The sequence below is a fragment of the Somniosus microcephalus genome, chromosome 2, assembly GCF_052327205.1.
Source record: "Somniosus microcephalus isolate GS21.2 chromosome 2, FLI_Smic_1.0, whole genome shotgun sequence".
Taxonomy (NCBI): domain Eukaryota; kingdom Metazoa; phylum Chordata; class Chondrichthyes; order Squaliformes; family Somniosidae; genus Somniosus; species Somniosus microcephalus.
Window position 1 is genome coordinate 8,222,409 of NC_140988.1, and position 14,052 is coordinate 8,236,460.

At 47.2% G+C, this 14,052-nt stretch overlaps 1 protein-coding gene across 3 annotated transcripts in view; it reads left to right on the forward strand.

Annotated features, from left to right (window-relative positions):
- stpg2 (sperm-tail PG-rich repeat containing 2) overlaps positions 1-14,052 on the forward strand; it is a 587,893-nt gene that overhangs the window by 117,078 nt on the left and 456,763 nt on the right. For all 3 annotated transcript variants that reach the window (XR_015080793.1, XM_086006436.1, XM_086006423.1), the window contains exon 8: positions 9,577-9,727. Coding sequence is in view for 2 of the 3 variants with exons in the window: in XM_086006436.1 (XP_085862562.1) it covers positions 9,577-9,727 (151 nt within the window). In the remaining variant the exon portion in view is untranslated. The remainder of the gene's footprint in view (positions 1-9,576; positions 9,728-14,052) is intronic.

Below are 14,052 nucleotides of genomic sequence, written 5' to 3' on the forward strand. Positions count from 1 at the left end.
ATGGTGGAGCGATTAAAATCAGGGGATGCGCAAGAGGCCAGAATTGGAGGACTGCAGAGACCTCGGAGGGTTGTAGGGCCGGAGGAGGTTACAGAGACAGGGAGGCATGACTGAACGGAACGCCTGAAAAGATCTGGAACACAGTGTGTAAATTATTAAAGAAAACAATTTTTTGTTATAATGCCTGTGCGTGGAAATTAATGGCTGTAAATTGTTATTTTATTCTGTTTTAAGGGAAAATGGGCATCTGCGAGCTCTAATGACTGAATGGCCTGGAGGATAGACATAGTTATGATTTTGAAAATGTCTTGATTCTTGTGATGCCTGTAAAAGTTTGCCCGACCCCCCAACGTCCCTGACAGGTCACCATGGGATTTAGATTGAGGCTAATTCACTGGGTGCCCTTTCACAGGTAATTTACGATGGCCTTCACCGCATAACTCACTAGTGGAGCATTAATTGTTTCATGACTGCAAATTCTCATTTCATTCTGTTCCAAGTGAAAATGGGTGTGGTATTCTGTTCAATCTCCGGACCCAGTGTGAGGTACAGGTGACCCTATAAATTAATACTGGAACATGATACACGGGTCTTACTTTTACTTTATGTTTTTACTGATGTGAGTCATAACTCTGTCAGGCATTGATATTACCATTTGCTTCTGTCATTGACTTTCTGGATTTCTCGCAGGTGCTGGTGAGTTATGGCAGTGATTTACGGATATAATTGGGAGAGTTTCAGAAACCAGCAAAGGTTGACCAAAAAATTGATAAAAAGGGAAAAAATAGAATATGAGAGATAACCAGCAAGAACTATAAAAGCAGATTGTAAGAGTTTCTACAAGTATGTAAAAAGGAAAAGAGTAGCAAAAGAAAACATTGGTCCCTTAGAGGCTGAGACAGGAGAAATTATTGTGGGGAATAAGGAAATGGCATAAACGTTGAACAAATATTTTGTATCTGTCTTCACAGTAGAAGACACAAAGAGCATGCCAAAAATGATGGGGAACCAAGGTCCTAATGAGGGTGCGGAACTTAACGTAATTAATATAAGTATAGAAAAAGTACTAGAGAAACTAATGGGACTAAAAGCCAACAAATCCCCTGGACCTGATAGCCTACATCCTAGGGTTCTAAAAGAGGTGGCTGAAGAGATAGTGGATGCATTGGTTTTGATCTTCCAAAATTCCCTAGATTCTAGAACGCTCCCAGCGGATTGGAAGGTTGCAAATGTAACACTACTATTCAAGAAAGGAGGCAGAGAAAAAACAGGGAACTACAGGCCAGTTAGCCTGACATCAGTCATCGGGAAAATGCTGGAATCCAGTGTTAAGGAAGTGGTATCAGGGCACTTAGAAAATCATAACATGATTAGGCAGAGTCAACATGGTTTTATGAAAGGGAAATCGTGTTTGACAAATTTATTAGAGTTTTTTGAGGATGTAACTAGCAGAGTAGATAAAGGGGAACCAGTGGATGTAGTATATTTGGATTTCCAAAAGGCATTCGATAAGGTGCCACATAAAAGGTTATTACACAAGATTAGGACTCATGGAGTTGGGGGTAATATAGTAGCATGGATAGAGGATTGGTTAATGGATAGAAAACAGAGAGTAGGGATAAACGGATCTTTTTCAGGTTGGCAGGCTGTAACTAGTGGGGTGCTGCAAGGATCAGTGTTGGGGCCTCAGCTATTTACAATCTACATTAATGACCTTCATGAAGGAACCGAGTGTAATGTATCCAAGTTTGCTGATGATACAAAGCTAGGTGGAACAGTAAGCTGTGAGGAGAACACAAAGGGGGTGATTGTCATTCAGAAGTCAGGAAGGAGGCGGGACTACAACTTTCGGGGTTGTAGTCCCGCCTCCATCGAGGTGCGGCCAATCCACGTGATTTTAACTTGATTGACCTTGTTGAGCCTGCCCAGCGGGCTCAGCAGGCCAATTAAGGGCCACCCGGCAACAGGTGATGTCACAGATTGAAATTTCATCTGTCAAGATGTTTTGACAGATGAAATATCAGTGTTTCACAGCTGTTTGAAGCTGTCAAACACTGACAGTCTTACTTCTAACATGAGTCCTTCTCCACAGACTCAGTTAGAAATCTCTCCTGCACAGAAAGCTGCAGGCTCTCACTTTTGACAGATCGCAGCCATTCTGCTTTCTGTGCCGGTGAGATGAGGGACTCCCCGAGCCTAAAGGAAGGAAGGCTGAAAAGGTAAGAAAATGTATGTAAAACTTATTTAATCACTTTTGACACACCAAACACACTTACATAAGAACATAAGAAATAGGAGCAGGAGTAGGCCAATCGGCCCCTCGAGCCTGCTCCGCCATTCAATAAGATCATGGCTGATCTGATCCTAACCGCCAATCTACTATCACAGAACCATCTCTTGAATCTAACAGAATTAGACACACAAAATAGCAGCAGGATCAGCCTACACGGCCCCTGGGCCCGCTCCGCTACCCACAGGGCCATGTCCGATCCGAACCTGGACTCATGTCCAAATTCCTGCCCGCTCCCCGTAATCCTTAATTCCCTTTACTTCTAGGAAACTGTCTATTTCTGTTTTAAATTTATGTAATGATGTAGCTTCTACAGCTTTTTGGGGCAGCATATTCCATGGACCTACCACCCTCTGAGTGAAGTAGTTCCTCCTCATCTCAGTTTTGAAAGAGCAGCCCCTTATTCTAAGACTGTGCCCCCTAGTTCTAGTTTCACCCATCATCAGGAACATCCTCCCCGCATCCACCCGATCCAACCCCTTCACAATCTTATATGTTTCAATAAGATCGCCTCTCATTCTTCTGAACTCCAATGAGTAGAGTCCCAATCTACTCAACCTCTCCTCATATGTCCATCCCCTCATCCCCTCATCCCCGGGATTAACCGAGTGAACCTTCTTTGTACTGACTCGAGAGCAAGTATGTCTTTTCTTAAGTATGGACACCAAACCTGTATGCAGTATTCCAGGTACGGTCTCACCAATACCTTGTACAACTGAAGCAATACCTCCCTATTTTTATATTCTATCCCCCTAGCAATGAAAGCCAACATTCCATTGGCCTTCTTAATCACTTGCTGCACCTGCATACTAACCTTTTGAGTTTCGTGCACCAGGACCCCCAGATCCCTTTGTACTACAGTACTTTCCAGTTTCTTGCCATTAAGATAATAACTTGCTCTACGATTTTCCTGCCAAAGTGCATAACCTCACACTTTCCAGTATTGTATTCCATCTGCCAAATCTCTGCCCACTTACTTAGCCTGTCTATGTCCCCTTGCAGGTTTTTTATGTCCTCCTCACTCACTACTTTCCCTCCCATCTTAGTATCATCTGCAAACTTTGATATGTTACACTCGGTCCCCTCCTCCAAATCGTTAATATAGATTGTAAAGAGTTGGGGACCCAGCACTGACCCCTGCGGAACACCACTAGTTACTGATTGCCAGTCTGAGAATGAACCATTTATCCCAACTCTCTGCCTTCTGTTAGATAGCCAATCCTCTATCCATGCCAGAATATTACCCCGAATCCCGTGATTTTTTTATCTTAAGCAATAATCTTTTGTGTGGCACCTTGTCAAATGCCTTTTGGAAGTCTAAATACACTACGTCCACTGGTTCCCCTTTATCCACCCTATATGTTACTTCCTCAAAGAACTCCAGCAAATTTGTCAAACATGACTTCACCTTCATAAAACCATGCTGACTTTGTCCTATTAAATTATGATTATCCAAATGTCCTGTTACTGTCTCCTTAATAATGGACTCCAAAATTTTACCTACTACAGATGTTAGGCTATAGTTTCCAGCCTTCTGTCTACTGCCCTTTTTAAATAAGGGTGTTACATTAGCAGTTTTCCAGTCTGCCGGGACCTTTGCCGAGTCCAGGGAGTTTTGGAAAATTATTACAAATGCATCCACAATCCCTACTGCCACTTCCCTCAAGACCCTAGGATGTGAGCCATCAGGTCCAGGTGATTTATTTGCCTTGAGTCCCATTATTTTACCGAGTACCACTTCCTAAGTGATTTTGATCGTGTTTAGCTCCTCCCCCCTATAGCCCCCTGTTTGTCCAGTGTTGGGATATTCTTAGTGTCCTCTACTGTAAAGACTGATACAAAATATTCATTCAGTGTTTTTGCCATCTCCATATTTCCCACCATTAATTTCCTGGTCCCATCCTCTAAGGGACCAACATTAACTTTAGCCACCCTTTTTCTTTTTATATAACTATAAAAACTCTTACTATCTGTTTTTATATTTTTTGCTAATTTACTTTCATAATCTATCTTCCCTTTCTTAATCAATCTTTTTGTTATTTTTTGCTGTCTTTTAAAGTTTTCCCAATCCTCTATCCTCCCACTAGATTTGGCTACCTTATATGCCCTTGTTTTTAGTCGAATACTATCCTTAATTCCTTTACTTAGCCACGGATGGCTGTCTTTTCTTTTACACCCTTTTCTTCTCAGTGGAATATATTTTTTTTGGAAGTTGTAAAATAACTCCTTAAATGTACACCACTGATCATGTATCGTCTTACCCTTTAATCTATTTTCCCAATCCACTCTACTCAATTCCGCTCTCATACCTTCATAGTCTCCTTTATTCAAGCTTAGCAAGCTTGTTTGAGATCCAACCTTCTCACCCTCTAATTGAATATGGAACTCAACCATGTTATGGTCACTCATTCCAAGGGGATCCTTTACTAGGACATTTTTAATTAATCCTGTCTCGTTACACAGGACCAGATCTAAGGTTGCTTGCCCCCTGGTCGGTTCAGTTACATACTGCTCAAGAAACCCATCCCTAATACACTCAATGAACTCATCCTCAAGGCAGCCCTGCCCAATTTGATTTGTCCAATTAATATGATAGTTAAAATCCCCCATAATTATAGATGTTCCCTTATTACAAGCCTCAACTATTTCCTGATTGATACTCCGTCCAACAGAGTTGCAACTGTTCGGAGGCCTATAGACTACGCCCACTAGTTTTTTTCCCCTTATTATTCCTTACCTCCACCCAAACTTTTTCATTATCCTGATCTTTTGACCCAATATCATTTCTCTCCTTTGCACTCATGCACACATCACTCACCTGAACACCGACATCTCGACCCCTCCAAGCCCTTCAACCCAACAGCCCGACTCCTCCAACTTGGCGTGGTTTGGTGCCGTTGGGAATCCCACAGTTCAAGCTTTAAAATAGGGATTAGGCTAAAAACTGCCTGTTAACTACCTGTTAACAGGCAGTTAATTGTCACTAATCCCTTCCCGCCTCGGGTAGGCGGGTCCCAGTGCGGGGCGGGTACCCGCCTCCTTTGAAATTGGCATGGAGGCGGGTTGGGGGTGGGATGGGGTCCGATTTCGGGAATTTAACCCCCCGCATGCCTCCAATCCCAACTCCACGGCTCAATGAAAATCCAGCCCAAAGAGTCTGCAAAGGGATATAGATAGACTGAGTGAGTGGGCAGTAAGGTGGCAGATGGAGTATAATGTAGGGAAATGTGAGGTTATTCACTTTGGTAGGAAGAATAGAAAAACAATATTTTTTAAATGGTGAGAAACTTTCAAATGTTGGTGTTCAGAGAGATTTGGGTGTCCTCGTGCAAGAAGCTAGCATGCAGGTACAGCAAGCAATAAGGAAGGCAAATGGCATATTGGCCTTTATTGCAGGGGGTTGGAGTATAAGAGTAAGGAAGTCTTGCTCCAATTGTACAGGGCCTTGGTGAGACCACACCTGGGGTACTGGGCACAGTTTTGGCCTCCTTATCTAAGGAAGGATATACAGGTAGACTATCCTTTATCCGAACTTCCGAAAACCGAAAGCCTCCAAAAACCGAAAGTTTTTTCGTTCAGCGTAAGTCGTGCGCACGACATGACCAGAGTGGCGCACGACTTACGCTGAGCAGGGCAGAGGGTCACAGAGTTCCCTCCTGGGTAGGAGATTGCAGGCCGAGCTGGGCAGTGTGAAGGAGGTACTGGGAGAGTGAACCCAACAATACAGCGGCCCGTCCGATAGCTGCAGCGGCCCGTCCGATATTCTTTTCTCCCCCCGACCCGACCCGACCCCCGACCTGTCCGATATTCTTTTCTCCCCTCCCCTCCCCACCCGACCCGACCCGACCCCCGACCCGTCCGATATTCTTTTCTCCCATCCCCTCCCCACCCGACCCGACCCGACCCCCGACCTGTCCGATATTCTTTTCTTCACCCGACCCCCGACCCGTCCGATATTCTTTTCTCCACCCCCCACCCGACCCGACCCGACCCCCGACCCGTCCGACATTCTTTTCTCCCCCCTCCCACCCGACCCGACCCCCCCCGACCCGAACCGCGGCCCGTTCGATATTCTTTTCTCCCCCGCCGACCCCCCGCCGACCCCCCTGCCGACCCCGACCCCCCCGCCGACCCCGACCCCCGAAAAATTTCCCAGTCTTATAATAATACCTTCTGAAATCCGAAAAATTCCGAAAACCGAAACTCAGCTGGTCCCAAGGCTTTCGGATAAGGGATAGTGTACCTGTACTTGCCTTGGAGGCGGTGCAATGAAGGTTCACTAGATTGATTCCTGGGATGAGAGGGCTGTGCTATGATGAGAGAGTGTGTAGAATGGGCCTATACTCTTTGGAGTTTAGAAGAATGAGGTGTGATCTCATTGAAACATACAAGATTCTGAGGGAGATTGACAGGGTAGATGCTGAGAGGTTGTTTCCCCCTGGCTGGAGTGTCTAGAACTAGGGGGGCACAGTCTCAGGATAAGGGAGTCGGCCATTTAAGACTGAGATGAGGAGGAATTTCTTCACTCGGAGGGTTGTGAATCTTTGGAATTCTCTACCCCAGAGGGCTGTGGATGCTGAGTCTTTGATTATATTCAAGGCTGAGATAGATTTTTGGACTCGAGGGGAATCAAGAGATATGGAGATTGGGCGGGAAAGTGAAGTTGAGGTTGATCTTATTGAATGACGGAGCAGGCTTGAGGGGCTGGATGACCGACTCCTGCTCCTATTTCTTATGTTCCAATAATGATTAAAAGAAAATTCAGAAATGTTGAATGAGTGAGTGATTTATGAAGCTCTTTAGCATGTATGCTGCTTAATGGTGAGATTTTACATTGTTGCTCTGTGACACCTAATACAACTTTTTAAAAAACGCAGAAAATGCTGGGAACACTCAGCAGGTCAGGCAGCATCTGCGGAGAGAGAAACAGAGTTAACGTTTCAGCTAGAACAGTGTCGGAGGCTGAGGGCAGAGAGGTCAGAGTGGGAGTGGAGCGGAGAATTAAAATGACAGGCGACCGGAAGCTCGGGGTCATGCTTGCGGACTGAACGGAGATGTTCCACAAAGCGGTCACCCAATCTGCGTTTGGTCTCCCCAGTGTAGAGGAGACCGCATTGTGAGCAGCGAATACAGTATACTAAATTGAAAGAAGTACAAATAAATCGCTGTTTCACCTGGAAGGAGTGTTTGGGGCCCTGGACGGTGGGAAGGGAGGAGGTGAAAGGGCAGGTTTAAAAAAAAAAAAAGTTTGTTGTCTCATTCGTCCCCGAGTGCATTCCTTGTCTTTGCTGTCTTCTGGCCTCGCTGCTGGCTCTGTTCGGCTTAGCGGTGAGGACTGTCTGAAGTCTTTGATTCATCTGGGTCTTTCTAACATCTGAACTTAGCAGCAGGGTTGTCCCTCAGTCCAATTGTATTTCTTCCATAACGGTCAGATTCATAAAATCCAACCAACTGATTGATTGGAATTAAAAGGAAGGAAGTAGACGGGTGTTTCCTTCTCCTGGGGAATATTTGCGATTGCAATGGTCTTTGCTCTCTGCCTGGACACCTGTCCCTACCTGCAGCAGTAGACCGCCTTCCCTGTTAATTGTGGAAGAACAAGGGTTACCCTCTACACATCTGGCGATGCAGCGTGGAGTTCCATTGGGGGTGGGATAATTTCCACATTGCTTGCAACAACAACAACAGCAACTGTGTATTTATATAGCACCTTTAACATAGTAAAACGTCCCAAGGCGCTGTAGAGGAGTATTTTAAGACAAAGAAATTTGACACCGATCCACATAAGGATAAATTAGGGCAGGTGACCAAAAGCTTGGTCAAAGAGGTAGGTTTTAAGGAGCTTCTTAATGGAGGAAAGAGAGGTGGCGAGATGGACAGGTTTAGGCAGGGAATTCCAGATCTTAGGGCCTAGGCAACAGAAGGCACGGTCACCAAAGGTTGAGCGATTATAATCAGGGATGTTCAAGAGGACAGAATTAGAGGAGACGCAGATATCTCGGTGTGGTGGTGGGGTGGTTGTGGGGCTGGAGGAGATTACAGAGATAGGAAGGGGCGAGGCCATGAAGGGATTTGAAAACAAGGATGAGAATTTTGAAATCCAGGCGCTACTTAACCGGGAGCCAATGTAGGTCAACGAGCACAGGGTTGAGGGGCGAACCGTGAGAGTTAGGACATGGGCAGCCGAGTTGCAGCATTATTTCACTGCATAATCCAGGTAAGTAGCTTGATAATGGGGCAGAAGCCACTTATGCCAGTTTTACACCCCCAAAATCAAGCCCCGCCTCCCACCCTGAATTCCCTTACGCTTTTTTGGCCCATCCCTGGATCTATCTGCTGAGTCCTGAGTGACCTTGTTTAAATATTTTTTGCCTTTATTCGTTCATGGGATGTGGGCATCGCTGGCAAGGCCAGCATTTATTGTCCATCCTTAATTGCCCTCGAGAAGGTGGTGGTGAGCCGCGCTCTTGAACCGCTGCAGTCCGTGCTGTGAAGGTGCTCCCATGTTGCTGTTAGGGAGGGAGTTCCAGGATTTTGACCCAGCGACGATGAAGGAATGGCTGATATATTTCCAAGTCAGGATGGTGTGTGACTTGGAGGGGAACTTGGAGGTGATGGTGTTCCCATGCGCCTGCTGCCCTTGTCCTTCTAGGTGGTAGAGGCTGCGGGGTTTGGGAGGTGCTGCCGAAGAAGTCTTGGCGAGTTGCTGCAGTGCATCTTGTAGATGGTACACACTGCAGCCACGGTGCGCCGGTGGTGGAGGGAGTGAATGTTTAAGGTGGTGGATAGGGTGCCAATCAAGCGGGCTCCTTTGTCCTGGATGCTGTCGAGCTTCTTGAGTGTTGTTGGAGCTGCACTCATCCAGGCAAGTGACAGTGAGGAGCAGTACAGAGTTTCCTGGTTTTACACTCCCAAAGTCCTTGGGGCAACTTAGACTACCACACCCTCCATTGGTTCCTGCAATGAAGAATTGTCGAAATGGAGCGTCATGGCAGGGAAAATATCCAGCACTCTTGTGGAACATTCTGCGCTGCTCAGATATGACTTCACGGATTGTTGATTTTTTTTTTTTACAATGTTTACGCTGCCGGTCATGGCGTTCGCCTCCACAGTAGCGCCATTTTGTGATGGCTTCTCAGTTGTCACTGTGGGGGAATGTCTCAGTTAGCAGCGATTCTTCCTCCCACAGTACGTCTCGGCGGAGCGGCATTTCTTTCGGCCTTGCGGCTATTTAATACGGCGGAGACGGCAGCCCCTGTAATCAATTTTTCTCTCTGTCGCACCAGAGGTTTGTGCCCGTGAAGCCGACCACCCCGGCTCCTGGGTGGTACAGCGATTCACCAGCCCCTTCGAAGAGGGCAACGACGCGAAGCACCATTCCGTTTGGCCAGAACGCGGTGAGGTTTGCGCAGGACTTGCGGGCCGCCGATGAACCAGGTTCGTAGTTCCATGTGAAAAAAAAGGAAAGAACGCTCAAATCGCGCGCGCTTGGAAATGTTATCACTCCCTTCCCCCGTGACTTGAAGATAAATTAGTGGAAATAAAACTCCCCCTCCGCACCGCCCCCCCCGGGAAGCAGTTAAACCTGTGGCTAATTATGCTCTCAAAACACAGATAATTTAACGCATCTGATCCAACTTAGCGTTGGATTCCATAGGGATTCTGTGCGGAGCAACAATGCTTGTGAAGGAATTACGAGGTCGCAGTTGAATCACAGGGTTCAGATGATATTGCAGATAGTTTGAGCTTCCAATGTGCTGTGCACAGAAATGGATTGCGCGATGGCTGTAAGTTCTTATTTTATTCTGCTCTGAGTGAAAGTGGGTATCTACGAGCTCCAATGACCGAGTGGCCTTGAGGAGAAAGGTCATTACGATCTTGAACATGTGCAATCTCGATACCTGTGATGTCTGTAAAAAAGTTTTTCCATCCACTTTGCTGGCTTGTGAACATCAGAAGGCCGTAAATATTCAAGAAGGAGTTAGATATATTTCTTGAGGCTAAAGGGATCAAGGGATATGGGGAGAAGGCAGGGACAGGGTACTAAATTTGGATGATCAGCCATGATCTCATTAAATGGTGGAGCAGGCTCGAGGGGCCGAATGGCCTACTCCTGCTCCTATCTTCTATGTTTCTAAGTTCAGTGATAGCCTTTTGAGCCCTCCCGAGGGAGGATGTTATTTTGCATAATATTAGCGGATCCCCCAAGGGGATGGGTCGCGCTTTCAGAGGGGGATCCTTTTTTATAATAATAATAGGGGGCGTTAATTGGCATGTGCGAGTGGGGGGAAAGCATTGCAGGCAGTGTGACTGACAGGAGGTGCACTTTAGACACAAAGGGGGAGAAATTTGGTTGGTTAGCGTCTCCCGTTAGCGCCTGGGAGGGGAGGGGGGACACTAAGGGGTTAGCGACGGGGCACCGCGAATGCATCAATGCCAGCGCACTTCAGTGCCGGGTTAGCGCTGGGCCTCTCGCGCCTCGCACATCGTGATGTCATAAAGTGCGCAGTGCCCCGTTATCGGCCTGGATGTGAAATTGCCACCCCCACCCCCTCCCCCCCACTGTATCGCCGGGCGTGAACAACGGCAGGGAGAGGAGGCCTTGTCAACTGGGCTGGCCGCCTGGGGGAGCGCTAATTAAAGGGAAGGCCAACCTTTATTATTTGCACCCGTCTGGTGCCCGCTCAGAGTTTTTTGATGTTTCATTGCCGCGAGATTTCCGAGCCCGCCACTTTGTGAGAGTGTTTGGGGCTGTAACGGCAGTCGCCCAGGTCGCCCGGCAACACAGAACTGACGACAAGTAGGTTGTGCGCCATCAATGGCCCTCCCCTTTAAGCGAGGGAAGTAGCCCCTGACGTCGTTAGCGATGCGCTTCAAATTGTTCAGCGCTCGGCCGCTACTGCTCCGCTCTCGGACTTTAGCGCCCTAAGAGAAGTGGTTAGAGCTTGATTTAGCGCTCCACTTCCCTCTTGGAGCGCGAAAGCTGAATTTCCCGGCTGGAGAGAATCATTCGCGCCTGTTGCTACCTTTCCAACTTTTGAAAAGTTTGCGCCCTAACCGGAATTTATAATATATTATTAGTAGCTGTTCCCATGGCACTGCGCAGGGTAGGCCTGAACATAAGTGTGTGGGGGGGGAGGGGTAGTTGGAATTTACGCGAGGGTTTGCACGTAACTTTGGCACGTAATGAGACATTAGGACTGGTGACCAAAAGCTTGGTCAAATTGGGGAAGATTTTAAGGAGTGCCTTAAAGGAGGAGAGAGAGAGAGGCAGAAGGGAGGGAATTTCAGAGCTTAGGGCCCAGGCAGCTGAAGGTACGGCCGCCAATGGTGGGATGACATGAGTGGGGGATGTGTGTGATGAAATATTCCATTCACCACTGCCTGTGACTGAGATCGGTTTCAGTGTCATTTCCCTTCCCCCAGACCTCATTGTATCGTGTACTGGAATGTGCTGTATTGTATACTGGAATGTGCTGGAAAGTGCTGTGTGTAGGGCTCCGCCCATACCTGGCCCCGCTTGTAAGCTAGTTCAGTCTGGCCTCAGTCTCCAGAAGGAAGACATCTCTCTCTCTTACGTGTTACGTTCTAAGTTAATAAAAGCCTTGTTTTTGTTCTGCTAACTTCGAGTCTCGGAATTATTGAGGCACATCAATGTGCAAGAGGCCAGAGTTGGAGGAGCGCCGAGCTCCCGGAGGATTGCAGGGCTGGAGGAGGTAACAGAGAATAGGGAGTTACAGGGTTTCCGCTGCACTCCTGGCGGAGTTATGGCAGAGCAGAGACAAGGGGGGGGGGTCGATTTTCCCAATGGAGGCGGGTTGGAGGCAGGTTTCGGTTTGGGTGGGTTCCAAACCCGCCTCCACTCTCAGGTGGGAAAAATTTGCGATTTTTCCCTAATTAGCCAGTTAATTTCAGAGGTGTGGTTTCCCCTGGGCCAATTAGTCTTTTGGGACTGAAACTCGCCTCTGCTGACATCACTTATCCAGCTTCATTTAAGGGCTGCTTGCTGCCTTGGCTCATTCCACTGGTTTTTGGTCGATGCTGCACCACCTCCAAGCTTTTATCTCATTGAAGAATGGCTAGCTCCAAGGCAAGGGCCTCCCCGAGGTTCTCGGATGAGTCGCTGGGTATCCTGGTTGAGGGGGCAAGAGCTAGCAGGGAAGTGCTCTTCCCCTCATCTGTGTGGATCCAGCGGGCAAGGGATATAACCTCCAGATCTGTGTGCAGATTGGGTGATTGTTTCTGTTTATTGATGGTATAGGCGGAAGAGGTCGCGGGTTTGGGAGGTGCTGCCGAAGAAGCCTTGGCGAGTTGCTGCAGTGTATCTTGTAGATGGTACACACTGCAGCCACGGTATGCCGGTGGTGGAGGGAGTGAATGTTTAAGGTGGTAGATGGGGTGCCGATCAAGCGGGCTGCTTTGTCCTGGATGGTGTCGAGCTTCTTGAGTGTTGTTGGAGCTGCACTCAATCAGGCAAATGGAGAGTATTCCATCACACTCCTGACTTGTGCCTTGTAGATGGTGAAAAGGCTTTGGGGAGTCAGGAGGTGAGACACTCGCCACAGAATACCTAGCCTCTGACCTGCTCTTGTTGCCACAGTATTTATGTGGCTGGTCCAGTTAAGTTTCTGGTCAATGGTGACCCCAGGTTGTTGATGGTGGGGGATTCGGCGATGGTAATGCCATTGAATGTCATGAGGAGATGGTTAGACTCTCGCTTGTTGGAGATAGTCATTGCCTGGCACTTCTGTGGCGCGAATGTTACCTGCCACTTATCAGCCCAAGCCTGAACCTCATCCAGGTCTTGTTGCATGCAGGCATGGACTGCTTCATTATCTGAGGAGTTGTGAATGGCGCTGAACACTGTGCAGTCATCAGCGAACATCCCCATTTCTGACCTTATGCTCAACCAGTCAATAGTCCAGTGCGTAAGAGGTAAATTTGCAGATGTCCTGTCCCTTGGCATAGAGTCCCGCTCGGTGGGAGCGCAGGCCAGTGACCTGGGCACAGAGAGCTGCACGACTGATTTGCGACGCTCCTGATTTTCTGCTTGGAGAATTAGGAGCACTGCAAATTGGCCGCGCTCAACCCTGCACTTGATTCCTGACCTGCGCTTCCGTCGAACAAGCGTCGCCGTCGGGAGCAGAGTCTCCTGAAACTTACACCGTGGCTTATTTAAAAAAAAAATCTGCCCATAATGATTGCTCAGTGCATTTTATTGACTGACCTGGAGAACAAATATTGAAGTCAGTTGTGTTTAAACTAAGACAGTAAACCATCACCAAAGCATTGAAACCTCCCCCCCACGTGATGTCTGGCGATGCACATGAAAGTGCTACTTTACATTATGCTGTCTTCTTTTGTGTTGCATACTTATTCTTTTATTTACGTTATCTTTTTTTTTGTGATGTGCCGTACAATAAAAATGGGTTTTAGAAAAGGTTCTGACAGCAGGAGTGATAAAAAGATTATTGGAGCCTAATGATTATTAGTCATTGATTTTTTTTTGTTAAATGCTTTCTTTCTTTTCCAAAGTGCAGCACTCAGCGTCACTTATATGGCTCCTGTGATTGAGGAAGGGAATATTGAGTTGTCAGCTTGATGCTCGGATTAGTTATATTGTTGACTGTTCAAAGCTTCAGGACACCAGTCATTTGAAGAGAAATATAAAGGTCACGAGAAGCAGAGTATTTCAGACTACGTTTGCAGTCGACTGCTGTTAATTCAAAGTTGCTCAATCTGAATTACTCGATAACTTGCAC